Source organism: Capricornis sumatraensis, chromosome 8 (genome assembly GCF_032405125.1).
Source record: "Capricornis sumatraensis isolate serow.1 chromosome 8, serow.2, whole genome shotgun sequence".
In the NCBI taxonomy this organism is placed as follows: Eukaryota; Metazoa; Chordata; class Mammalia; order Artiodactyla; family Bovidae; genus Capricornis; species Capricornis sumatraensis.
In genome coordinates this window covers 64,696,728-64,724,400 of record NC_091076.1, presented here as the reverse complement: position 1 = coordinate 64,724,400, position 27,673 = coordinate 64,696,728, and the positions used below count along the sequence as shown (strand labels likewise).

Here is a 27,673-nt window from a genome sequence, read left to right as displayed (position 1 = left end):
AGGAGCAAGGGTGGGGATACCCCATTCCAAGGCAGCACACAGACATCTAGCAGGACCGGATGTCTAACTCCGGGGGAGTGACCCTGATCCTTGGGGTGTGGGTGACATGAGTTGGGAAATGCCAACTGCTGTCCCGGAATGATGAGCAGTTAGTATACAGTTAGGAGACGGGCTCTGGGGCTGGAACCTTCGATTCAGACTTTGCCTGAGGAAGAGGATAAAACTTCGTCTCTCAAAGATTCTGGCAAAAATTATGACCTGGACTTGACTGCTGCGTGTTTTATCTCTTCTTTCCACCGAGACCCTTGCGCTTACTTGCTCAGTGTGGGCCTTAGTATCTGTGTGTCCTGCTCACCAGCACTGCTCTTGTGCATCTTATAGCCCCAGTGGCCTGTGGCCTCACTTGTCCATGCATCAGAATGAGGGCAAATCCGCATTGAAATCCTCTTTCACTGGCTGGTCATCCCCATCCCAGACCATTCCAGGCTCCTGTCTCCCTTGGTCATTTATGTGGGTTCATGAGAATATCAATCAGTTTCACCTGTTATCTGCCGTTCTGAACGCCAAGGTATGACCTACCCCTGCAAAGACACTTGAGGATGGCATCCTACAACTTCCACTTACATTTCTGCCCCCCAGACAGTCCAGATGTCCCTGGAAATTTGTTTGTACTTTTTAGGAAACACATTTTTCTCATCTGCATTTACTTTTTCTTTTTTTGTTTGTTTGTTTTTTGGCCGTACTGCTTGGCATGTGGGATCTTAGCTCCCCACCCAGGGATCAACCCTGTGCCTCCTGCCCTGGAAGTGTGGAGCACACGTGCACCACCAGGAAAGTCCCTCACCTGCACTTAAACTGCCTTTATATTTAAGGGAAAATTCTATTGCTCCCTATGGAAACTGATAAGACAGTTCTTATAAGAAATGCAAATGTATATTAATTTTTGACCTTATCTATTCTGTTTTGTTTTAAACTCTATTTTTATAGTAACAAAAAGTGAGATTTTTGATAGTCAGGGTCTTAGAAGAGTAATGACACAGTTTCTACTGTTGTTTAGTTAGTAAGTCATGCCCAGCTCTTTGCAGCCCCATTGACTGTAGCCCCTCAGGATCCTCTGTTCCTGGGATTTCCCAGGCAAGAATACTGGAGTGCACCTAGTGTATAATCTGTGCTTTAGGTAAATTAATTCTTGATATATATTCATGCATTCATGCATTGAAATCTATTTTTCTCCTAAATCATGCTTTCTTAAGAACTACGTATTGTTCTCTAAGTTCTAACAATTTCACTAAGACCTAAGTATCCCCATTTGAGAGAAGCAAAAATGTTAGCTCAGAGAGTTAAAACAACTCACTCACAGTCTTACAGCTAATAAATAGTATAACTAAAATGCAAGCTGATATCAGCATTCCTCCAAGCAGCCCAGAACCATTTGGCAGAGTTGTTTAAAATGGGCACAATTGAATTTCTTAGGATCTGGGAAATATAGATTTCCCCCCACTAATTCCCAAGTGATTTACATGAAACCAAAAGACCAAAAACCATGAAATCAGTCAATAAGGATTTACCACTCTTCTTAATACGATCCATGTGGCAATAAGCGTGATACCTGGATATCATTTTCCTATAATTCATGACTCAACAAAATCAGCAGCTAACATTAGAGAAGAAAATGATAATCAGCCAATACAAGCGATAAGACTGCTATGGTGAAGGACAAATGATCTATTAGATCAGTTATCTTGATCAGGGTTAGCAAACTACAGTCCTCAGAACAAATCCAGCACAATACTGTGACTTCTCTGGCGATCCAGTGGTTAAGACTCCAAGCTTTCACTGCAGGGGCCACCACTTTCATCCCTGGTTGGGGAACTAAGATCCCAATACATCACGTGGCACTGCCAAAAATTTTTTTTAAAATCCAACACAATTCCTGATTTTGTAAATAAAATTTCAGAGGAACACAGCCTTGCCCATTCCATTCCATATGGTATGTCTGTGACTGCTTTCCCATTACTATGACAGAGTTAAATACTTGCGGCTGAGTCTGTATGACGGCAAAGCCCCAAACATTTACTATCTGACCCTTTGTGGAAAACTTTCCTGAGTCCTGGCCTAGATTATGTTTTTAAGAATAAGAAAGTTAGACTAGATCAGAGTCGCTGTTGTAAAACTCAAGAGGGAGAAATTCTACATGCTTATGAGAAATGCAAGTGTGTATTAATTTTTCTTAAGCCATACTTACTTTGTTTTGTTTGAAACTCTATTTCCCAGGTGACATTAGTAGTAAAGAACCCATCTGCCAATGCAGGAGACATAAGAGATGAGGGTTTGATCCCTGGGTCAGGAAGGTCCCTGGAAGAGGGCATGGCAACCCACTCCAGTGTTCTTGCCTGGAAAATCCCATGGACAGAGGAGTCGTGTGGGCTACATTCCACAGGGTTGCAAAGAGTTGGGTAGGACTGAAGCTACTTAGCACTAGCACTCTATTTTTTTAGTATTTAAAAGCGGAATTTTGATGTTAAGCATTTTTGAAGCGTAGTGATAGTTTTTAGCAAATTTTAAAATGTACATACTCTTCAATCTACCTTATTTTGAGGAATTTATTTCAAGAAACACTATGTAAAGACATAAAGGTGTAGGCACACAGATGTTCTTTGCAGCCTAACTTGCGAAAACAATGAAAGAAAAATATATTCATCAAAAAGAGAGAGAGAGAAAGAGGGTAGTTTAAAACATCACAGCACATGCACTTCCCTGGTGGCACAGTGGATAAGAATCTGCTTACCAATGCAGGGGACAAGGGTTCGATCCCGGTCTGGGAGGAGCCCGCATGCCAAGGAGCAACTAAGCCTGCGGGCACAACTCCTGAGAGCCTGTGTGCTACACCTACTGGAGCCCATGAGCTTCACCCATAAGCCTAGAGCCCACGCTCTGCAACAGGAGAAGCCACTGCAATGAGGAGCCTGTGCACCGTGATGAGGAGAAGCCCCCGACGGCTCCAGCTAGAGAAAGCCTGCTCTCAGCAACAGCGCAGCCAAAATCAGACTCACAAAGAAACAGTGCACGAGCGTTCTAAATTTAAAAATATCATAGTACACCCACATAATAAATATGAAACCACTGAAAAGGAAGAAGCATTGATATGAATGTGCTGAGATGAAAAGATGTCAATGAGATTAATTTAAAACTCTGAATATCGAATATACCTTTCATATGGGCAGCTGTAAGTACCTGCATAGACTGCAAGTTCACGTTGGTCAGCAATTCCCTGGTGGCCCAGTGGTTGGGATTCAGTTCTTACTGCCAAGAATAAAGGTTCAATTCCCTGGTTGGGGAACTAAGATCCTGCTAGCTACCTGGTGTGGTCAAAAAAAAGTTCACCTTGGACTGCCCGCTTTCATTGGTAAACCTCTTGTTGACAATAACTGGCAGGGATATTAGTGCTCCCTAAATATTAGTAGCCCATATGTTTCCTTACATGGCAGATGGATTTTGTCTCTTGTGACTAATTCTGAATGGACTGCAAGCAGAGGTGATGTGTGTCACTTCTGGGCCAGGACAGTTAAAAACAGTATGACTTTTCTGTCTCCTTTCTCATTCCAGAATCGAGAGCCACAGGACGGAAGCAGCCTGGATTCCTGAGTCGGCACCTAGCAAGCTGCTCTGGGGTCAGTACTACTCGAAGTGTGGTTCATGGACCAGCACCATCAGCATCACCTGAAAGCCCAGAGCTGAGCCAGACCCCAGACACGCAGCATCAGAGTCTCTCGCGTGGGGCCCAGGACTCTGTGCTTAGACAGGCCCTCCAGGTGGCTCTGGTGCACACTCAGTTTTGAGAACCAGCAATCTGACCTATGTCAGATCTGGTGCCAGTGAGAAATTTTTATTTTGTTAATCCATTGAGGGGTTGTTTGTTACTCAGCTATAGCCTGTCCTATCCTGATGCTTCAGAAAATAAACATAAAATGCTGAACTCTTCCCCCACCACTGGTTTCACCTTAACAGCATTTTGGGCAGATCCACAACTTTCTGGTCACATTCAGTAATAAAAACTCTTTCAGTTCATAATTTCAGTCTCAAACTTGATCTCATCTCCACTTCTTGCCTCCTCCACAACCCCACTGCTGCAAATTAGGCTCAGGGGGTTTGCAGGAAGAGGAGGCTTTCGTCCTGGATGCCTTCTCTTCTTCTCTTTTAAAGGCCTACTTCTTCTGGGGTCCTGGGGAGAGGGTGGTCTATGTGGCATGATAATAGAGTAAAGAGAACTTTTCTTAACTGCACACAGATGTAGTCCCTGTTGCATTTGGCTTGTTAATGCTGCCTCTTTTTTTTAATACCAACAAGCCACTGATGCTCTCTTGGGCAGCACATGCATTTCTTTGCATGGAGGGGGTTCTGGGGGTCCTTTCTTTGCCTAGTTCCCTGATGTCGACACCCCACTTTTGCCTGCATCCTTCTCCTCTCCCTCCACCCACCCCACTGGTAGCACACCTGGGCCTTTGCTAGCCTGAGGACATTAAGAAAAGGCTCCTTCTTGGCGCACATCTGGCTCTGTGTTTGGAGTAAGACTGTAGAGGTGACATGCAGACTGGATTTCAGCATCCTTGGCCCACACAGTCAGGGACCTCTGTGTACATCAATCCTGAGACCATCTCACCAGCTCCTGCTGTTAGAGACCCTTGAAGCAGTAGACCTACTATGGATACAATGACCATTTTGAGAGTCCAAGAGGATACTATTATTAATAATATGCTGGCACACTGGCAAAAACTGGGTCTTCCCCAGACAAGGTAGGATATATAACTCCCCAATCTGTGCAGTGTCACTGAGAAGAAGGCTCAAGCTCCAGAACCTTCCACAGGGTGGTCTGGCCACGAGAAAACTCACTCCATGTGGTGAGAGCCCAGTTGCCCCCACACTCCTTTCTCTGCCCTGCCTCTTATCTTGATTTCTTCTCTGTTGCTCAGTCTGGCTCAGAAAGTCGACATCTACAGGAAGAAGAAAGAGTGGCCCACCTGGTGGGTTCCACCTTTGTGCGGAGAGGTCATTACTTTTTCTCCTGAAACCCCATGAAGGGGTCTCAAGGCGGGTGGGGACTGCAAGCAAGCTGACTCACTCTACAGTGGAAGTTCTAAGATGAAGCTTCCAAATTGAATGGAGATCAAAAATGTATATAGAAACATGGTTTATGGTGATACTTTATGGACCACAGGATCAAGCTTTGCCTGAAGGTAATCCATTTCTTGAAACTTCAATTATGTGAACTAACAAGCTCCCTTTATCGGTTAAGCCAGATTGAGCCAGCTTTTCTGATACAGCAACTCAAAATACCCTGAACTGACAGAGACTGCAGTGCTGCAGGCAGCAGACCCCAAAAGTGGCCTTGGCTGAGGGCAGTAGCTGAGGCCAAAGTCAGGGAGGACGTCTCTAACCAGCATGACAGCTGGTCATCCCCATGACTTCTTATATATTCTCACCAAGGCCATCTGCGTCACCAAGGTTACATCAACAAGGAAAATTCAGGGTGTTGAAGAATGGTTACTTCTTGCATAAATCAGCAAAGCCCTCTAAGAAAGAGATTAGCTCACCTTGAAATTGGCTCCTCCGATAGCAGAGAAGGAAGAAAAATATAGTTTGCTTAAGAGAAACCCTTTCTGCTTGCTGGTTGAGAATCAGTCATCTGGAAAAGCAGAATTCTCCCTTCCAAGTTAATGTTAGTATAAGCAGAAATGACAGGATGGGAGACTAGAAAGGACAAAAAATGGAATCCATAAACAGCCCGGTTCATCCTGTTCTCAGACTCCTCCTTTAAGAAATTCATCCTGTTCTCAGACTCCTCCTTTAAGAAATTCATCCTGTGAACAAAACCAACCCTCGTGTTCCCTGTGAGGAGGTGGGCTGGTGGGATGCGTTTGGAGGCAGGGAGCTGATCAGGGCAACCTCCCCGCCTGTGGCATCGTTTCATCAGCAGAGGGCAGTTACATGGGGGAGAGGCTGTGGTGGGGAAAGGGGAGGCCCAGAGCTCCCAGCACTGTGCTATGAGAGAGGAGGAGTCCTAAATCTCTGTTCTAAAAGTAACAGTAGCCGACAGATTTTCTGCTCATTAACCATCCAATGGACTTGACCAAAAACCAGATCAGAAGTCTTGAAAAACTGGAAGAGAGTTGTATCACCTCTGAAATCCCAAGACCAGCCAAAAACAGGCTAGGACTATACCCCAACGTCGCTTCTCAAACTAGCTGTGCGTTAGTAACATTTTAAAATTACTGATGCCCAGGTTTCACTTAGACGTCATTAGAGCCTTGACTTTGGAGGCGAGCTCCTGGGAATGAAGTTTTCAAAAAGCTCTCCCAAGTGATTCTGAGGCTTCCCTGGTGACTCAGCAGTAAAGAATCTGTCTGCCATGCAGGAGACGTGGGTTTGATCACTGGGAAGATCCCCTGGAGAAGGGCATGGCAACCCACTCCAGTATTCTTGCCTGGTGAATCCCATGGACAGAGGAGCCTGGCAGGCTACAGTCCATGGGGTTGAAACAGTCAGTCATGACTTAGCAACTAAACAACCACCACCAAGTGATTCTAATGTGAATTCAATGTTGAAAAGTACTTGCTTTCAAGCCAATCCTTAGGTACCCAACTTCAACAGGAAACAGGCAGCCTTAATGAGAGGTGTGCACCCCAAGTGGGGTCACCGGGTAGAATACAGTAATCCTAGTTAAAATTGAAATTCAGATACCCAACAAATAATTTTTGTATAAGTATGTCCCAACAATTGCATGGGACATCCTTCTGCTAAAGAATTCTTCATCCCATATTTTAAAACTTAACTCTGGCCACTCTAGCCCCCAAGTCTCAGCTCAGATATAGCCATGAAGAATATTCCCCCAAAAAGCAGAGTGCAGAACAATGGAGAAGGTGAGCAAGGCTCTCCATCAACTGGTGGGTAGGGTATTCTTGTTAGACTGCAGGCAGGGTTGGCTTACCTGTCACCAAGGCAAGCACTCAGCACAGCACTACTATAAGCACTGATTGTAACACCAAGCACTCGATAAGACCTCAACAAGTGTGAGCCACTATTTTGAGGAAATCATATACAAAAATGCAATTGTGTGCACAAATACACACCACCTTGGTTTTCATAAGTAGGTAAATTATGATTTGGTTATCAAATAACATGTCAGGACTTCCCTGGCAGTTCAGTGGTGAAGAATCCACCTTCCAATACAGGGAACACAGGTTCAATCCCCGGTCGGGGAACTAAGATCCCACATGGTATGGAACAAACAAGTCCTTGTGTTGTAACTACTGAGCCCACACACTGCAACTAAGACCCCGCACAACCAAAAATAAACAAACAAAGAAATATTTTTTAAAAATAAAAATAAAATTTAAAAATTAATGTGCCAGTTTTAACTTTCCTGGACAGTATCTCCAGAGGAATGTCTGGTGTTCTTTTTCTAGGATGTTTTTCCTTGCTCGTGGTCGGCCCCTTTTCGTATTTCCCTATTCCTCCCCCGTCACCCCGTATTAGTCTCTACCCATGATTCCAGCCGCTAGAAAAGCAAAATCAAGAGAGTCACCACAGGAAAAGGCTGGTTTACCTTTTATAGAAGAGCCTTTGATATTGTGAATCACAGTCCTGGGCAAAACCACTCAACCAGCATTTGTTGTTTGGCATGTATGATACGACTGCTGCCAGGAGAGCGCCAGTCACACTGATTGATCCACCTACTGAGAGTGAGGACAGTTACAGACGAAGGGGGAGGGGTGGGTGGGGAAGAGGGGGTCAGAGCAGATATTCACGGCATCACGCACTTCCATGGTGGAAATAAATGACAAACGTTAAATAGGAGACATTAAAGTGAAGGAGGGCCCCGGTGAGTGGCTGGGGATGGGGTGTGACCCACAGAAGAGGTGCCTTTCGGAGTCCCAGGATCATTGCCCTGCCTCCCCGACTGTCCATAGAGGGAACTTCTTCCCTGCAGCTCCCAGGCCACTCAGGGATTCAGCTCCAGGTCGGTGATGTATTCCTGGACCCAGTCCTCACTGGGGTCGGCACAGACCTGTCGGCCTTTTTTGGTCCAGAAGCTGTGGAGAACAGAAGGGTTACACACTGGTGAGTGCAATTGGGCGGGGGGGGGCGGGGGGATCCTGGGCCCCCAGGGACCCCTCCCTCCTTCTGCCCTGGACATCTCAGGGCCTGTCCACATTCTCAAATCATGTCCCCTTCACCCTGGGGTTCACAGACCTTCCTGGGTCTCCTATGGGGGTCCCCTCGGAAAGCCAGCATTGTTGTTTGCCAAATGAGAGAGAGGACAGCTTCCTGCTATCACCCCTTCCCTCTCCTCCCTCTGCCCAGGGGCAGACCCCTAGGACCCTCTGCAGGCCCCAAACCGGTGAGAAAACATGGCAGGGGCCCCCCTGGTGTCCTGAGCTCCAAGGAGGTGCCTAAGACCCCCAGGCTCCTTCTCCAGGGCGGGCAGGAAGGCTGGCCCTTACATGACTCCGGGCTTGGAGCACTGGCTGCTGGTCACATAATAGTCGTCCACGAATTTGCGCGGGATCTGCCGGGAGACGAAGGAGAAGCAGCAGTCGGCCGGGGTGATGGCACCAGCTGTGAGAGACGGGACAGACCGTGGTAAGTCCTTGTTTAGGGGAAAGGCAGCCAGCAGCCCCTCGAGGGTCAGGCAGACCTGCAGGAGGCAGCGCGGGGGGGTGGAGGTGGGGGCATTTCTTCTTTCCCGTTACATTTTTATTTCTGAGTCTCTCTTGTGGCATTTCACATGCTTTGTCTGTCTTGATTTGGTGTTTCTATGTCTCTCTGTGAAGAATTTAGTTTTCCGAACAAACGTTCTTTTTCTCTCTCTCTCCCTGGGTACCCCTCACTGGCTTCTTGAGGAGAACAAAGGCCACATCAGTGGGAGCCCACTGGACACAGATTCCACCTATGTAAGAATCCCACCTGGGCCTCATCTTCCCAGGAATCCATAAAATGGGCCTCCCCACCACTGTCTCTCAGAGCCAGAGAATAGAACTGCTAAAATCCCCCCTGGGAAGGAAAGTTCTGCTCAGGAAATAGTGTCTGCAGTCTCTCTGAAGCTCTCTGCTTAAGGGCTCAGGTGAGACTTCGGCACTGCGGCCCAAGCCCTGGCCAAGTGTTGGGGACAGGCCTAAAGGAGGGGAAGACGGACTCACGGCTGGCAGAGCAGGTGTGGGCAGAGAGGGCCGCGGTGAACAGCAGGACAGCCAGGGCGGCCCCGGGGACCTCCATGATGCCGGGCGGGTGCGAGAGTCAGGTGGGGCCAGTGGAGCTGGACTCGGAGACTTGAAGCTGCAGCCTCCTGCTGGGGTCTGAGCTGTGTCCTGTCTTTATAGGCAGCCTTGGGACACTAGAGGATGGAAACTTGTGGAGACTGGCGGGGCGGGGGTGGGGGGCGGTATTTTTTATCACAGTGTTGGTATCGTGTTGTGAGTGGCAGAAGCCAGCAAAGCTTTGGGTCACCACAAAGGCTCAGCGTATTTGCAGGAACGGTCGTGTTGCTTACTTGATGGGGAAATGGTTTCCCCAGTGAGAGGAGGTGAGAGGCTGGTGTGACCCTGTGACAAGCTTATGCGCTGCTTTCTCATAAGAGCAGGTCTGTACACCAAGCATCTCCCCACAGAACTGAACCTTCTGTCCCGACAACACAGCTCTGACCTAGATGATAAGACCACGGGGTCTTGAGAAGGCCTCCCCAAGCTAAAACCACACCCTGGGTGGGGACAGCAGATCTGGGGAATACTCAGCTGCAGAAGGGGCCGGAGTTGAGGCTGGCCTTTCAGACTTTGGCTCATTCCTCAAACATTCTACCTTAAGCTTTTGATTGTGAGGCATCCATTTCAAAGATATCCATCTTGAATAAGCACGTCCCCCGATACAGAACTAGATAATGGGCCAGGCTGCCCTACCCATGAAGTTCCCCTTTTAGAAAGTTCTGGATGACCATTTGAGTGGCTTCCCTTTTCCCTTCCACACTTTCTCTCTTATCTGCTAAACTCACCAATGAAGAGTGAACCTACAATACCCTGGGCACCCCACCCTCACCCCAGCAAAGGCAGAGCCCCAGGTCTGAACTCACTCTCTCTGAGACCTCACTGTGCAGCCACAGCCATGCTGTCTACCCTCTGGGACTCCAAGTAACACACCTTGTCTTTCAAAGTCCCCTGATGGTTGTTGAGGTTCATCTTACAATAATAATAAGAACCTTACTGGCTGGTCCAGCTTCAACACTGGCCCCAGTTGGCGAAATATCTGTGGGGCCCCCACAAAAAGTACAGTCCAGGTAAGTTCCTGCAGACATCACCATCAACAGGCTGATGGACACAAAATCACTAGTCCCTGGTTTGGAGAGAGGAACGGCAAACCACTTCAACATTCTTGCCTTGAGAACCCCAAGAACAGTATGAGAAGACATAAAGATATGACACTGAAAGGTGAACCCCTCAGGTTGGTAGGTGCCCAAAGTGCTGGAGAAGAGTAGAGAAATAACTCCAGAAGGAATGAAGAGGTTGAGCCAAAGTGGAAACGACACCCAATTGTGGATGTGTCTGATGGTGAAAGTCCAAAGCTGTAGAGAACAATATTGCATAGGAACCTGGAATGTTAGGTCCGTGAATCAAAGTAAATTAGAAGTGGTCAACAGTTAGAACTGGACATGGAAAAACAGACTGGTTCCAAATAGGAAAAGGAGTACATCAAGGCTGTATATTGTCACCTTGCTTATTTAACTTACATGCAGAGGACATCATGAGAAACGCTGGGGTGGAAGAAGCACAAGCTGGAATCAAGATTGCCGGGAGAAGTATCAATAACCTCAGATATGCAGATGACACCACCCTTATGGCAGAAAGTGAAGAGGAACTAAAGAGCCTCCTGATGAAAGTGAAAGAGGAGAGTGAAAAAGGTGGCTTAAAGCTCAACATTCAGAAAACTAAGATCATGGCATCTGGTCCCATGACTTCATGGGAAATAGATGGGGAAATAGTGGAAACAGTGTCAACAGTGTCAGACTTTATTTTGGGGGGCTTCAAAATCACTGCAGATGGTGATTGCAGCCATGAAATTAAAAGATGGTTACTCCTTGGAAGGAAAGTTATGACCAACCTAGATAGCATATTCAAAAGCAGAGACATTATTTTGTCAACAAAAGTCCGTCTAGTCAAGGCTATGGTTTTCCCAGTAGTCATGTATGGAGGTGAGAATTGGACTGTGAAGAAGGCTGAGCACCGAAGAATTGATGCTTTTGAACTGTGATGTTGGAGAAGACTCTTGAGAGTCCCTTGGACTGCAAGGATAACCAACCAGTCCATCCAAAAGGAGATCAGTCCTGGGTGCTCATTGGAAGGACTGATGCTGAAACTGAAACTCCCATACTTTGGCCACCTCATGCGAAGAGCTGCCTTATTGGAAAAGACTCTGATGCTGGGAGGGATTGGGGGCAGGAGGAGAAGGGGACAACAGAGGATGAGATGGCTGGATGGCATCACCGACTTGATGGATACGAGTTTGGGTGGACTCCGGGAGTTGGTGATGGACAGGGAGGCCTGGCATGCTGTGATTCATGGGGTCGCAAAGAGTTGGATACGACTGAGTGACTGAACTGAACTGAAAAAGGAGATGCCAAGAGTGAACATCTACATTTTAGGAATCAGTAAACTAAAATGGATGGGAATGGGCGAATTTAATTCAGATGATCATTACATCTACCACTGTGGGCAAGAATCCCTTAGAGGAAATGGAGTAGCCCTCATAGTCAACAAAAGAATCCAAAAGGCAGTACTTACATTTCAAAAATGACAGAGTGATCTCGGTTCATTTCCAAAGAAAACCATTCAATATCAGAGTAATCCAAGTCTATGCCCCAACCACTGATGCTGAAGAAGCTGAAGTTGAACAGTTCTATGAAGACCTACAAGACCTTCTAGCTGGGCTAACTGGGAGTTAATATGATGACCCTTAAACTGTTGCTACCCTTTAAACAGAAAAACTCTGCCAGAGATCTATCCTACGGATGCAAGCACAATGATGAGGTCACCTATATAACAGTATTTGTCACAGCTTATTTATAACAATTAAAAGATGACTTACAGCTAAATATGATAACAAATTCACCTCTTGTCGTAATAATTCGCCCTTAGAAACTGTGGAAGTAAATAAATTTTAGAGGAAGTCCTTGCTATTAAAGAATCCTAGAACATTTCCTGTTTCCTTATTGTAAAGTCAAGGCATTTCCAGGGTTTGTCTAGCACTTCAATGACATCATTAAGGACACTTCTGAGAATATCTCCCCTTCCCTCAACAGTTTGTTGGCATTTCTTCTTTGGGCTTGTCACCTCATGGTGGGGAAAGAGCTGCTGACTCAGGCATCACATCTTCTCAAAAAGTCTCAACCACTGCGTAAGAGGGAGTCTCACAGGAGTGGAGAGAGAGTAATGTTGCTAGTGTTTTAAACTCCAACTGGGCTTTTTAAAATCATAATTTGTAATGTTGACTATAGAATACTCTCAAAAGTAGTTAAAGCTGATTTAAATATATATAAAATGCAGAAAAGAATAGAGACTTGTTTCACTTCTCAAAGTTGGGTAGGCAGCATGGCAAATGAAAGTAAGGATGTGGAGCTGGGGTGGGCTGGGGGGGGGTTCGTCTACATTCTTCCTGTCTTATTGTGGCATAAATGAACTCGGGCACAATCTGAATAAAATGTCTTTCCCTAAAGGTAGGAAAGGTTCTATTATCCAAACCTAATGACTATTAATTTGGTTTATTTCTTTCAAGTGCGTTTTCCCCTAGGCTTATGATAGTTCCATTTACTTACTTGCTTTTTATCTCTTTTTACCGTGTATGTGGGAAAGGGAAGGGACATAATCGTAGCCATGATGTGAATGCAAATTTTTATTTTTCTTATTTACACTTAACAGTACAAGACTTTTCCAAATCATTCCAGTATTTTTAAGTATTTTTAATACTGCCTAATTTCCTCATCCATCAGCCTAATGTATTAATATTGTCATCCACTACTGTAGCACATTTGGGTTGTTTTCGATTTTTAATCGCTATAAATATGCTTCGCCAAATATCTCTGTGCATAAACCTTTTTCAACAAATGAGGTTTTTTTCCTCATAGGATATTTTCCTAACTGCAGACTTTCTGGGCCAAAAAATAAAGACATTTAGGGCTCCTGATTTATAGAGACATCCCATGTCTAATGTGCATTCATTTATATATCCAACTGTTAAATAAGATTTTAATGGCATGCTGTAGGGACTGGTGAATGTCTGATGAATGAAACAGTGATTTAAAAGCCGACTTTATCTATCACGTCAAGTCTGTCATGTCCCAGACTTCCCCAGTTCCACTCTGTCCATCTGAGTCCGGATCAAACACGGCTCAGGCTCCTGAAGACTCGATGGCATCAGTAGATATGCCACAGTCAAAACACCTGTGAAGAACATTAGAAATGTCTGCTCCGAGAAAGGCAGAAGGGAATGGTATGATCCATAAAGCTCTGTTCGTGGTAGAAGACCAGCTAAGATTGGTCCCTTAGTGACGGCAACTCCTGGCTCCCCCACCTCCTTGTTCGTGAATCATTTCCTCAGAAGCGGTCCGAGCAACATGATGTCATGGTCCTTTTCACGCAGGATGCGGTTTCCAGTGGGACTTGTGTGCTCGGGGTGCTGTGGCATCACCCGTAGGTGTCACCCTCTGTGATCGGAACAGCTGCAGCAAAGCATCAGATCTGCTCTGTGGGAGGAACTATTAATCTGTAGATCTTTCCATGTCCTTACAGCTCTGACACTAACATCATCTCACCTCCCGTCACTAGCCAAAATCTTTCCAGCCAATCAGCCCCAACAAATGAGCAACTGGGTTCTTCTTGGATGCTCTGAACCTCTGTGTGACCCCCAGGGACCCCAACATGTGCAACTCATAACAAGACACCATGCAGCAACTTCCCCTCTGATCATGCCCAGCCTCCAGCTGCTCATGCTCTAGAGTTGCCTATAAAGGGACAAGGATACAGGATGGACTCCCGAAGGATGGAGGCAGCAGCACTTGCCCCATTCTATCTTGGCTTTGCCCTCTTCCTGCCCATCATCAATGATTTCCCCACGCTGCTCTGGTCAACCATCTCATCACTACATCCATCAGCTCATGAGTCTTGTCTGTATCACAAGACTCTCATCCTTCCTTTCTTTTAGAATTGTTTCTCAACGCTCTGGACGGATGTCTAAACCACATCACTTAAACTCTATGGTTGAGATTTCTCACACGAAAGCAAAGAATTTCACAGAAGGTTTTCAAACATGCTGTTTCCCAAACTTCTCAGGAAGTTTTAACTATCTTGTCTCTGGATCTGGTAGACCCATTGTTAGTGGGGACAATTGAGGTCTAATGCATTCATTAACAAGGTGCAAATGCCAGGTCTGATTGGTTTCTAGGATGACCCAAATGACAGAGCCCCTCGACTCTCCCAAGGAGCTCCACCCTTTGGGTGATGTACAGAAGGTGGCATCTTGCTAGCAAATGTCTCTATGGACCAGATGAAGTTCCCCTGAAAGAGACGAACAAGGGCTCCCTGCTCCAATAGCTGTATTCCCTGAAGAGGGAGCCAGAGACTGAGAACAAGACAGGCAGAGATTCAAAACAGTGATTCACGGTCAAGAAGAAATGCTTAATTTACTTGGTTCACTTTGTGCCCTACTCCACAGCCCTGAGCACTAACATCTCCACCAACTTCTGGCCGGCTGCCCTCCCAGGGGGGAAGAAACTGACCTGGCTTTTCTGGGGCTCTTGATTGCCACTTCCTCATGGTTAGGGCAGACACCTCAGTGCCTGCTGTTTCTCTCATTTCTCTCCAGATCTGTCAAAAATTTGTCGATGATCATGTGTTCTTATCCTGGTGTAATACCAGAATCTTTCCTCCTTCCTAGAGACAGGCCGGGCTTGTGGAGAAGAGACAGCCTGTGGGGCGTGGCGTGAGGAGTGGATCGGCATATAAAGCAGGTTTATTTCTCTCTGTTTTTCTCTTCTTCCCAGGGTTGCTTTTTTTGCATCATGCTTATTCATTTGCAATATTAAAAATCAAGTCTTTTCATGTCATTCTATTTGCTTAAGAGGCTGGCATTAGGCTCTTAAACATTAACCACTGTGTCTGTCAGTTTACCAGGCCAGCAAAGTAGACTATATGGTTGGCTATCAATTATATGATCATAGATAAACTACCACAAAAAAACCACTGTCCTTAAAATTTTCCCCATTTGTGAGTTAATTTCCATAAAATAGATTTTGAAAAACAAAATTTCTGGATCAAAGAATATGGCCATTTTTAAAGCTGCTGACCCACCTAAAGCATTAAATCCAGACTTGTAGGTTTACGGTGAGTATTCAACAAATAGACAAATTACTGGAAAGATAATCTTGAGTTTCACCATCCTTGTACCTACAGGCTTTCCAGTTCTGTTCTTTCCATCTAGGGTGTGGTTCAGTTCAGTCACTCAGTTGTGTCCGACTCTTTGCGACCCCATGAATCCCAGTACACCAGGCCTCCCTTTCCATCACTAACTCCCAGAGTTCACTCAGACTCACATCCATCAAGTCACTGATGCCATCCAGTCATCTCATCCTCTGTCATCCCCTTCTCCTCCTTCCCCCAATCCCTCCCAGCATCAGAGTCTTCCAATGAGTCAACTCTTCACATGAGGTGGCCAAAGTACTGGAGTTTCAGCTTCAGCATCATTCCCTCCAAAGAAATCAGCGTGGTTAAGCTTGGCTTATCCTTTTTGAGACCTAGTGGTGTTTTTGCCTGTCACATTTATACAGTTAGGACATTTGTGGGAGTCCATCAGGGCATCCTGCTCTATGGAAGAAGGCTGTGATCATTCACATCAGAGAGAAATCTGTCACATGGAAAGGAAACAGCTAAGCCTGAGCCCTGTTCTGTGTACTGTGCTTCATTGCTCAGTCGTGTCTGATTCTTTGTGACCCCACATACTGTAGCTTGCCAGGCTCCACTGTCCATGGGGATTCTCCTGGCAAGAATATTGGAGTGGGTTGCCATGCCCTCCTCCAGGAGATCTTCCCAATCCAGGGATCGAGCCCAGGTCTCCCACACTGCAGGCAAATTCTTTATCATCTGAACCACCAGGGAAGCCCAAGCTGATCCCTGGGTGATGCCAACTCCTGGCCCCACATCTAGAGAAACAATTTCCTCATAAGTCAGTTCAGTTCAGTCTCTCAGTCGTGTCCAACTCTTTGCGACCCCATGGACTGCAGCAAGCCAGGCATCCCTGTCCATCACCAACTCCTGGAGCTTGCTCAAACTCATGTCCATTGAGTTGGTGATGCCATCCAACCATTTCGTCCTCTGTCGTCCACTTCTCCTCCTGCCTTCAATCGTTCCCAGCATCAGGATCTTTTCCAAGGAGTCAGTTCTTCTCATCAGGTGGCCAAAGTATTGGATTTTCAGCTTCAACATCATTCCTTCCAATGAATGTTCAGGACTGATTTCCTTTAGGATGGACTGGTTGGATCTCCCTACAGTCCAAGAGACTCTCAAGAGTCTTGTCCAACACCACAGTTCAAAAGTATCAATTCTTTGGCGCTCAGCTTTTTTCTCAGTCCAACTCTCACATCCATACGTGAGCACTGGAAAAACCATAGCTTTGACTAGACAGACCTTTGTTGGCAAAGTAGTGTCTCTGCTTTGTAATATGCAGTCTAGGTTGATCATAGCTTTTCTTCCAAGGAGCAAGTGTCTTTTAATTTCATGGCTGCAATCACCATCTGCAGTGATTTTGCTGCCCAAGAAAATAAAGTCGGTCACTATTTCCATTGTTTTCCCATCTATTTGCCATGGAGTGATGGGACCAGATGCTGTGATCCTTGTTTTTTGAATGTTGAGTCTTAAGCCAACTTTTCCACTCTCCTCTTTCCTCATAAGGAACCAAGCAAATTGGCAATTGAACGATTCTTATGTGCACCTTAAACCTCTCTGGTAATTAAGGGATTTACATGCACGGTCTGTTCTTCAAAATCACTGTGTTGTGTGTACTCTGATTTTCTCCCTTTGACAAATGAGAAAACAGAGTTTCAGTGAGATTGTCCAAGGTCACACAATTGGTAACGTTGTGATCAAAACTGCAGACTAGAGCAAGCCCCACACTCTTAATTAAACACTAGGAATTTTTCCGTCAGCGTTCCACATGAAGCAGATTTACCAGGAATTTAGAATTCTCTGGCAAGAGACAGCCTACCTCAGCAAGTCAGAAGTAAGGAATTGTTGCTTAAAGACCCCAGAAAGGATGTTGTTGCTGTCAGTCACTAAGTTGTGTCCGAGTCTTTGCGACCTCATGGACTGCAGCACGCCAGGCTTCCTTGTCCTTCACTACTTCCCAGAGTTTGCTCAAACTCATGTCCTTCAAGCTGGTGATGCCATCCAACCTTCTCTTCCTCTGTCATCCCCTTTCCCTCTTGCCTTCAATCTTTTCCAGCACCAGGGTCTTTTCCAATGAGTCGGCTCTTCACATCAGGTGGCCAAAGTATTGGAGCTTTAGCTTCAGCATCAGTCCTTCCAATGAATATTCAGAACTGATTTCCTTTATGATTGACTGGTTTGATCTCCTTGCTGTCCAAGGGACTCTCAAGAGTCTTATCCAGCTCCACAGTTCAAAAGCATCAATCCTTTGGCCCTCAGCTTTCTTTATAGCCCAACTATCACATCCATACATGGCTACTGGAAAAACCGTAGTTTTGACTATATCGACCTTTGTTGGCAAAGTAATGTCCTGCTTTTTAATATGCTGTCTAGGTTTGTCATAGCTTTTCTTCCAAGGAGTAAGTGTCTTTTAATTTCAAGGCTGTAGTCACCATCTGCAGTGATTTGGGAACCCAAGCACTGTTTCTACTTTTTCTTCATCTATTTGCCATGAAGTGATGGGACTGGATGCCATGATCTTAGTATTTTGAATTTTGAGTTTTAAGTCAGCTTTTCCACTCTCCTCTTTCACCCTCATCAAGAGGCTCTCTCTATCCAGAGATGATAGAAATCCAGAAATTTGAGCCTGGAAGTGAAGTCTCTTCTAGATTAAGGATGTTTGCAATTCAGAAGAGGTGGCTGAGAAGATGAACTGAACCTTTCACAGCCTTGCTGGGCTGGAGGAAAACAAAGTCCAGTGCTGCCCAAGTGAAGGGACAGCAAGAAACCATCCTCTGTCTGGGCTGATAGGAGCAAAAGTAAATAAAAAGAAAACCATCCCTTGAACAAAGTGGAGGCCAGGCCCCCTCATCTGGGTAGTTTAGAAAATCTCAAACTCAAAAACATTTTTAAACATGATCCCAGACGCTGATGCCACAAATGCCTTGAGAAGAAGCTTGAGCTTTTTGGTGAGGAACTGGAAACTACCATGAGTATTGTTGCAAATTTGTAAAAGTAAAAATACAAATTTCGGATCTAAAAAATGCGAAAACTGAAATAAAACCTCCAAGTAGACTAAACTCAACTGAAGAAATATTGGTTAAGTTCAAACATACCAAAATGAACCGAGGGGAAACAGGAGAATGAAAAGTACAAAAGAGAGGATAAGAGCACATACAGAATAGAGCAGGGCATCTGCCATCTGGTTAATTAGAATCTCAAAATAAGAGGAAAGAGAGAATGAGACAGCAAACAGATCTGAAGAGATAACGGCCAACAGTTTTACAAAATGGTGAGAGATATAATTCTGAAGATTCAAGGATGGAGGGCATTATCCCCACTGCTATCAATGGGCCAAGTTTCGTATCAGCCACTCCTACCCTCAGTCCTAGCTGGAAAAGGAGAAATACCACTGATGCTGGTCCCTGTCTCACCAGCCAATCCTGATGGCTTTGATGAATAATGCATTTTCTGGGACTTTCCATAGGATATAATCTGGAGGACCTTTCAGCCTAACATGGTTTATCTACTCCATCATGCCCACTTCCATAGTCCTTTTTATCCCTTCTCCACCTGTCATGGCAATTCAAGTTTTTTGTTTTTTTTTTTTTCAATTCAAGTATTTTAACTTCACTCAGCATGAGCCATTGCCTTCTCCAGCATTCTGGAGATTTCCTGGCTGCAAAATTGCACCAACCTCTGTGATCCTTGCCAGGAAGTCATAGCTTGTATCCAGAAAGAGTGCCCCCAAGTCAATAAGTTCCCCCTAATCCATTCTTGTGTTCCAGCTTCCTTTATCAGCTTAGTTCAGTTCAGTTGCACAACCATGTCCAACTTTTTGCGATCCCATGGATTGCAGCATGCCAGGCGTCCCTGTCCATCACCAACTCCTGAAGCTTATTCAAACTCATGTCCATTGAGTCAGTGATTCCATCCAACCATTTTGTCCTCTGTTGTCCACTTCTCCTCCTGCCTTCAATCTTTCCTAGCATCAAGGTCTTTTCCAATGAGTCAGTTCTTTGCATCAGGTGGCCAAAGTATTGGAGCTTCAGCTTCAACATTAGTCCTTCCAATGAATGTTCAGGACTGATTTCCTTTAGGATTGACTGGTTGGATCTCCTTGCAGTCCAAGGGACTCTCAAGAGTCTACTCCAACACCACAGTTCAAAAGCATCAATTCTTTGGCACTCAGCTTTCTTTATGGTCCACCTCTCACATCCATATATGACTACTGGAAAAATCATAGCTTTGACTAGACAGACCTTTGTTGGCAAAGTAATATTTCTGCTTCTTAATATGCTGTCTAGGTCGGTCATAGATTTTCTTCTAAGGAGCAAGCGTCTTTTAATGTTATGGCTACAGTCACCATCTGCAGTGATTTTGGAGCCCAGGAAAATAAAATCAGTCACTGTTTCCATTGTTTCCCCATCTATTTGCCATGAAGTGATGGGCCCAGATGCTATGATATTTGCTTTTTGAATGTTGAGTTTTAAACCAGCTTTTTCACTCTGCTCTTTCACTTTCATCAAGGGGCTTTTTATTTCCTCTTTGCTTTCTGCCATAAGGGTGGTGTTATCTGCATATCTGAGGTTATGGATATTTATCCTGGTGATCTTGACTCCTGCTTGTGCTTCATCCTTGATCAAATTACCCTCAAAATCCAGATCCAAGTTACTCTCCCAGCTCAGGCTGGTACATGGTTGCTAAATTTTGTTGTTTCTTTGAAGTATAGTCCCTTTTACCCTTATCAGAAATATAATTTACTGACATGAGAAGACTATGTAACAAAAATATATGGAATATATGAGTGGTCTTATATCTATTAAGGAATTTTTTCTATTAAGTAATTTAAGTCCTCCTCCCTACCAAAATTCTCATAGCCTTCAAAAGCAAATTCTAGCAAACATTTATAGAAGGGATAATGGAGAAAGAATAAACTTTTTAAGAAATGGTACCAAAGTAAGTGGATATCTATAGACCAAAAACAAACAAAACCAAGAAAGCTTGACCTTAATTTCATACCTTACACACACACAAAAAAAAAACCTCAAAATGCATCATGAATCTAAATGTAAAACATAAAATGACAAAACTTTTTTGAAAAAAAAAAATAGGAGCAACATCTTCTAGACCTAAGACAAGGGAAAAAAGTTCTCAAATTTGATACCCAAAGCACAACCCATAAAAGGAAAAATTGATAAAACTGGAGCACATCAATTTTAAAGTTTTGCTCTTCAAAAGACTTATTTGACAAAGCTCTTGTATTTGGAATATATAAAGAACTCTCAAAATTCGACCTTAAACAAATGAATGAAAAATTCAATTAAAAAGTGGACCAAAGTCATGAACAGATATTTCAGGGAAGAGTACCTACAGATGGCCAATAAGCAATGGTACTGTGACTGTATTTTTTAATTCTTTTTTTTTTTTTTTAAGATATAGACTGAAGTAGTGCGGTAGGCAGAATAGTGACCCTTCTCTCAGAGGCCATGTCCTAATCACTGTAACCTGTGAATGTGTTACATTACACAGAAAAGAGGACTCAAGACAGACATCAACTGATTTTGAAATAGGGAGTTATACTGGATTATCTGCATGACTCAGTGTCATTATCAGGATTCTCATAAGGGTAGCAAGACTGTCAGTGTCTGAGTGATGCAATGTGAGAAAGATTTGACTGTCCATTGCTGGCTACAGATAAGGAATGTGGTACAACCTCTAGAAGTCAAAAAAGACAAGAAAATGGATCTTCCCTTGGAGCCTCCAAAAAAGGAAGGCAGCCTTGCAGATACCTTGATTTCAACCCAGTAGAGACCCATTTCAGACTTCTGACCCCCAGAAAGGTAAGAGAATACATCTGTGTTGTTTTAGGCCATGAAGATTGAGGTTCATTTGTTACAGCAGCAAAAGAAGCTAATACAACTGAAGCACTGTGCGGAACACCTGAAACTTAAATGATATTGTAAATCAACTATATTAAATTAAAATTTTTAAATAAATAAAAAATAAGGAGCTTATAGAAACATTTACAGATAAAATGATACTATAGTGATTTTAAAACATGGCCATGATTTCTTTGACACTCCTCCCAAGAAGAGGCAGGGATCCAGGTCCCCTCTCCTTGAATCTGATCAGGCTTGTGACTGCTTTGACCAATAGATTATGATGCAAGAGATACAATAGGACTTCCGTGACTAAGTCATAAAAAGCCAGGCAGCTTCTACCTTATTCACCTGGAACACTCATCTTTGACCCCTAAGACTGCCATCTAGAAGGGCCATACATACATAGCTCCATTGAAATTCCCAGCCCAGGCACCGCATGTGACCGAGGAGGCCGTCTTAGAAGTGGATCTGCCAGCCCAGATGGTGAGGGCTATCTCTGACTTGGACTGCTGGTGGCGTCATTGTTGATATCACATCTGTGTGGTCAGATCAGTTGTGAAAGAACATCAGCACCTTCTGCTCTGGGGGGGAGCAGCAGTTAGCACACACTTCACAGATCTATCTGTCCTTGAAGGAGGCCTGCTGCAATACCAGCTCCTGGCCACCCTCTAACTAGGAAATCATTTCTTCAGAAGGACCTCAAAGAACAAGTAATTTCACCAGAAGTGTTTCCAACCAATGGAGAAACTGAGATAGTCATGCCGATACTCTGCACACCCCTCTGTTAACCAAAGGGTGTTGACAGCCCTTGGTTGTGCAACTGACAGCGTGACGCTAACACTGATTAAAATATCCCCCTCCAGTCACCTCCAGTTTCCGTCTTCAATGCTTTTTTGACTTTCCAAAAAAGGAATAGTAAAGAAGATGGATTCCATGAACTTGAGAGGGGTCATCCACCTCTGTTAAGGGCAAGATTCTATGTCTATGCAATTCTTGGTAAGAAATCCTTTGTTGGCACTTTGAAAAGGAAGTGTTCACTGCAAGTCAGCATGGGTGAAGCTAGGGCAAGTGAGGCTAGACTAACTCCACTTCCATCTCTGGCGGCAATGGACATCTGAGGAAACGTGAGCTGGAAAAAGCTGTGAACAAAGGCTCTGATCTCTAGCATTTAACAAAAGTAACCCAGAACCAGCTGGAAAAACAGTAAAGTTCAGGAAACTAAAGTACAGTCTATTGTGGGCTGGCATATTATCCTTTGTGCTAGTGTAAAAACAAAAACAGCAACTTTACCCCCTACTTCAAATCTCTTGGTGCCTTAATCCTCCCCAAGACCCCTCTCTTACTCCAACCCTTCTTTTTTAAGTAGATAAGTAGGGTCAGTTATGCAAGAATAAATCTTGAGGATAAGGGTGCATGCTGCTTACAAAAGCACGGAAAGCTGATAACTGAGTGTTACCAGGAACTTAGATTCAAGAGTCCAGAAGTTGGCACAGGGATGCAAGCGATGATACGAATGAATCAGCTTCTCCCCTCCTCCTGCCCACGTGTGTCCCCCACTTCCCCCACATCTGATGCTCTGCTCACCAAGGGACAAAGGCCAGTGTCGGCCACCTGCTCCTTCCTGGTGCACACCCAGGAGCCCACAGTCAGCAGGGAGGACAAAGGCAGCCATCAGAGGCATCCACTACATGTGTCTCCATCTCTCCGAATGTAAAAAGAACCGGGAGAGGCCCTGCTCCCCGCTGGGCTCTGGTTTGCTGGGAGAAATCAGGCAGCTCAGACCCTCTCCATCCACCTACAGGGGGGAGACGGAAGTCTCAGGGGGAGGAATCCACAGTCTTCTCTTCCTGTTTTCCCTTAAAGCAACTGACAAGAGCTCTTGTTACATCCACCCATCTGTTTTCCAGGATACAGCTACATTCAGGGCCCACATGGATGAAATGGAAAGTAAACTGTCAAGTGACCAGACAGAAAGGACCTGGCCAATGGCCCTCACCTCCCTTCTCTTCAGTCCCCTACTCATCTGGCTATTCCTCAAATGTCCCAAACCTATTTCCACCTCTGGGTCTTGGCCTTGCTGTTCCCACTCCCAGGACACACCTCCCCTGATCTTTGCAAGCCCAGCTCCTCCTCAACAAGCCAGTCTCAGCTGAAACGACATCCCCCTTGAAGAGGTTCCCCTAACTGGCTTACTAAGTAACCTTCACTCAACCTTCAGGCTCCATCGCAACACCTTGGCTCATTCTCTTCCTACCTTGTACCTCCATCTCCCTCTCCGTTGTTTGTCTGATTCCCCTCTGAAATTTGAGCACCTGAAGGGCAAAAGCCTTGCTTTTCTTGTCTGCCTCTGTATCCTCAAGTTCTAGAAAGTGCCTAGAACACAGTAGCAGTTCAATAAACATAGGTTAAAAAATTAAATTAGAAAATGATTTTTAAAATTAAAAATAAAGTAAGATTAAAAACAAACAAACACCTACTGAATGAATGAACCTGAACCCTAAGGAAGGACACATAAGGAAAATTTCACTCACTTAGATTGTTAGGGTACATATGAAATGAGGCAGGACCTATGGTTCTTGTCACCCATGTCCTCTGTCTGCCATCTGTCTGTGGAAAAACTTTTGCCAAAGAATAAGTTTAGAGGAGTAAGAACATGCAGAAACAAAGGAAAACACTCACAGGAAACTATGTACTAATTGTGCATTCACTAAGCCACTAAGCATAGTCAAGGACCTTTAGCTCCTTCTCAAGGGCCATAGATAATATTATGATCCATATCCTGTGAGTTGTCTTTTATTAATAGATACTGAAACTCTCACCAGGTGGAAGAAGTGAGATACGTGATGACCAGACTGTAGCTGTGACATAAGCTGCCACAATTCTGAGAACCAGACTCAACCCTGGAACTGAAGATTAACAGTACGTAAAATAATCAAGATGACGCTGGTCAGACCACTGAGGACAATTTCAAGATGACTGTCGGAGCTGCCTGTGCTATTTCTGCATATATCTGCCTTCCTCTGTCTATAAAAGCTCTTGTTCACTGATTGTCAGTGGTGGGGAGGTGACCTTTGGACAGATGTCCATTCTTGCTGGTTGCTGGCATCCGAAACAAAGCAAATTTTACTTTCCACCAACCTGGCCTCTTCATTGGCTTTTGAGTGGTGAGCAGCTGAACCTCACTGTCGGTAACACCTACACCTTTCAGTAAGCATGGAAAGCTTTAAAAGCTTAACAAAATTACCCAAAAGTTCCCATAGCTTGTAAGTGGTGAACTCCTGGGCTTAAACAATGCCTTTGACTAGATCAAAAGTTCCTGCTCTTTCCATAAGAACAGAGGGTTAACTTTTTTCCTTTTAGTAGGGGACATTTTCTTTGCAAATAAAAACTGATAAAAATACAGATACTTAACACCATGAGATATCACCCCACACCATTAGTATGGCTACTGTCCAAGATTCAAAAAATAACAAATGTTAGTGAGGATGTGGAGGAATTGGAACTCTTGTACAATGTTGATTGGGATATAAAATGAGGCAATGGCTGTTGAACAGTGTGGTAGTTCCTGAAAAAATTTAAAATAGATTTACCATATGACCCAACAATCCAAGCTCTGGGTGTTTAGGCTAAAAAAATTGAAAACAGGGGGAAGAAGGAGAGGGTGGGATGTATGGAGACAGTAACATGGAAATTTACATTACCATATGTAAAATAGATAGCCAGTGAGAATTTGCTATATGACCCAGGGAACTTGAACCAGGGCTCTGTAACAACCTAGAGGGGTGGGATGGGGAGGAAGGTGGGAGAGAGGGTCAAGAGGGAGGGGTCATATGTTTACCTATGGCTGATTCATGTTGATGTTTGGCAGAAACCAACACAATTCTGTAAAGCAATTATCCTTCAATTAAAAAATGAATAAATTTAAAATTAAAAAAAATTGAAAACAGGATATTAAAGAGGTATTTGTATGGCCACATTCATAGCAACATTTGTTTACAATAGCTAAAACGTGGAAGCAGCCCATGTCCATGAACAGGTGGATGGACATGCAAAGCATGGTATATAGACAGTGCAATAATATTCAGGCTTAGAAAGGAAATTCTGACATATGCTCCAAAATGGATGACCTTGAAGACATTACACTAAGAGAAAAAAAGCCAGTCACCAAGAGACAAACTCTGTATGACTCATGTGTGAGATACCTAGAATAATCAAATTCATGGAAACAGAAAGTAGAATAGTGATTGCCAGTGGCTTGGGGAGGGAGAATGAGAAGTCACTGTTGAATGGAATAGAGTTTCTGTTTTGCAAGATGAAAAAAGTTTTGTGGATGAATGGGGGTAGGCTGCACAATGTATGAATGTACTTAACACCACTGAATGTACACCACTGAACTGTACACTTAGAAATGTTTATGATGGCAAATTCTACATTACATGTATTGTAATCACAATGAAAATAAAGGGGAAAAAACCACACAGGTGCCTGATCTGAATTTGGTGGGATTGGAGATGAGGACAGTCACCCCTGCCTGACCTAGTAGGATAACCAATCATCCCTGTGTCAGCACTGGAAGTCCCACATCCCAGGAACCTCCTTGGTCCCAGGCAAACCAGGGTGGTTGGCATCTTTCGTCTCAGTCACTAAACCATCCTGGCATCCTGAGCACAACCCCTGCAGCACACACTTAGGGTGACAAGACACAACTGTATTCTGTGGACAGCACTGCCCTGCCTCTGGCTCCCCCAGCTCAGTCCAGAAGAAATGGTCTGTCAGTCTTGTCCTGGAGGCCGGCCTGGTTGAGCAGAGAGCCTGGGCCCCTGCCTGGGTAGCTAAGGGTCTGATGAAGCTCCCTGGGCTGGGCAGGGGGGAGGGCCCTTCTGTTCCTCGTAGGCAAAAGTTTCCATTCCACCCTGGCTGGTGAGGCACAGCCATCCCAAGACCCCTCTGGACCCTGTCCCCCCCTCCAGCCCCCATCAGGCCTGGACCTTGTGCTCGGGGTGAACCCTGCCCTCACCCCCCACATCTGTCTCCGGCGTTGGGCTGGAGCTGCTGATCCTGAGACAGTCACCCAGCCTCTGAGCTCACGGTCCACACCTGAGGTCAGGCTCACCAAGGGGGCTTAAGCAGGCTCCCAGGGGAGACCAGGAGAGGGGGGCCATTTCTGACACAGTTCCTGGTCTCTGGGCCTCCCCCACCACCACCCTTAAGGGTCACTCTCTGCCTTCCTCTTTTCTTTGTCTAAATTGATTGAGTTCTCATATTTTAGGTATGTCATTGGTCACAGGGATTCCCAGGTGGCATGGTTGGTAAATAATTTGCCTGTTTTCTTTCTTTTACAAGTAGTTGACCAGTTTTCTCAGCACCAAAAGAGATTGTTAAAGAGACTGTCTTTTCTCCATTGTATAATCTTGCCTCCTTTGTCAAAGATAAGGTGTCCATAGGTGTGTGGACTTATCTCTGGGCTTTCTATTTTGTTCCATTGATCTATATTTCTGTCTTTGTGCCAGTACCATACTGTCTTGATGACTGTAGCTTTGTATTAGAGCCTGAAGTCAGGCAGATTGATTCCTCCAGTTTCATTCTTCTTTCTCAAGATTGCTTTGGCCATTCGAGGTTTTTTGTATTTCCATACAAATTGTGAAATTATTTGTTCTAGTTTTGTGAAAAATACCATTGGTGGCTTGATAGGGATTGCATTGAATCTATAGTTTGCTTTGGGTAGTATATTCATTTTCACTATATTGATTCTTCCAATCAGTGAACATGGTATATTTCTCCATCTGTTTGTGTCCTCTTTGATTTTTTCATCAGTGTTTTATAGTTTTCTATACATAGGTCTTTTGTTTCTTTAGGTAGATATATTCCTAAGTATTTTATTCTTTTTGTTGCAATGGTGAATGGGATTGTTTCCTTAATTTCTCTTTCTGTTTTCTCATTGTTGGTATTCATGTCACTGTATGGCAAAACCACTACAATATTGTAAAGTAATTAGCCTCCAATTAAATAAATGTAAAAAGAAAAAAGGAAAAAATCCGCCTGCCAGTTCAGGAGACATAAGAGACGCTGGTTCAATCCCTGGATCAGGAAGATCCCCTAGTTGAGGAAATGGCAACCCACTCCAGTACTCTTGCCTGGAAGATTCCATGGACAGAGGAGCCTGACGGGCTGCAGTCCACGGGGTCACAGAGCACATGCACTGCACAACAGCATTGATTACAACTCCAAGGAATCAAAACTGCCATGCGATCTCAAATTTTTGTATGGCTTGACTTCCTGAGCAGCAACTTTTTATAATGGAGGCTCAGAGCCCAGATTTCAAGGAGCCAGAGA

At 44.6% G+C, this 27,673-nt stretch overlaps 1 protein-coding gene across 1 annotated transcript in view; it reads right to left on the bottom strand.

Moving 5' to 3' along the window:
- Nucleotides 1–7,603: 7,603 nt before the first annotated feature.
- The window catches only part of LOC138084678 (C-C motif chemokine 3-like), a 30,506-nt gene continuing 10,436 nt past the window's right edge, over nt 7,604–27,673 (bottom strand). The window contains exons 2-4 of the mRNA XM_068979044.1: nt 9,198–9,391; nt 8,502–8,616; nt 7,604–8,090 (exon numbers count right to left, since the gene is read on the bottom strand). Of these exons, the coding sequence (XP_068835145.1) occupies nt 8,000–8,090; nt 8,502–8,616; nt 9,198–9,273 (282 nt within the window). The 5' untranslated portion in view covers nt 9,274–9,391 and the 3' untranslated portion in view covers nt 7,604–7,999. The remainder of the gene's footprint in view (nt 8,091–8,501; nt 8,617–9,197; nt 9,392–27,673) is intronic.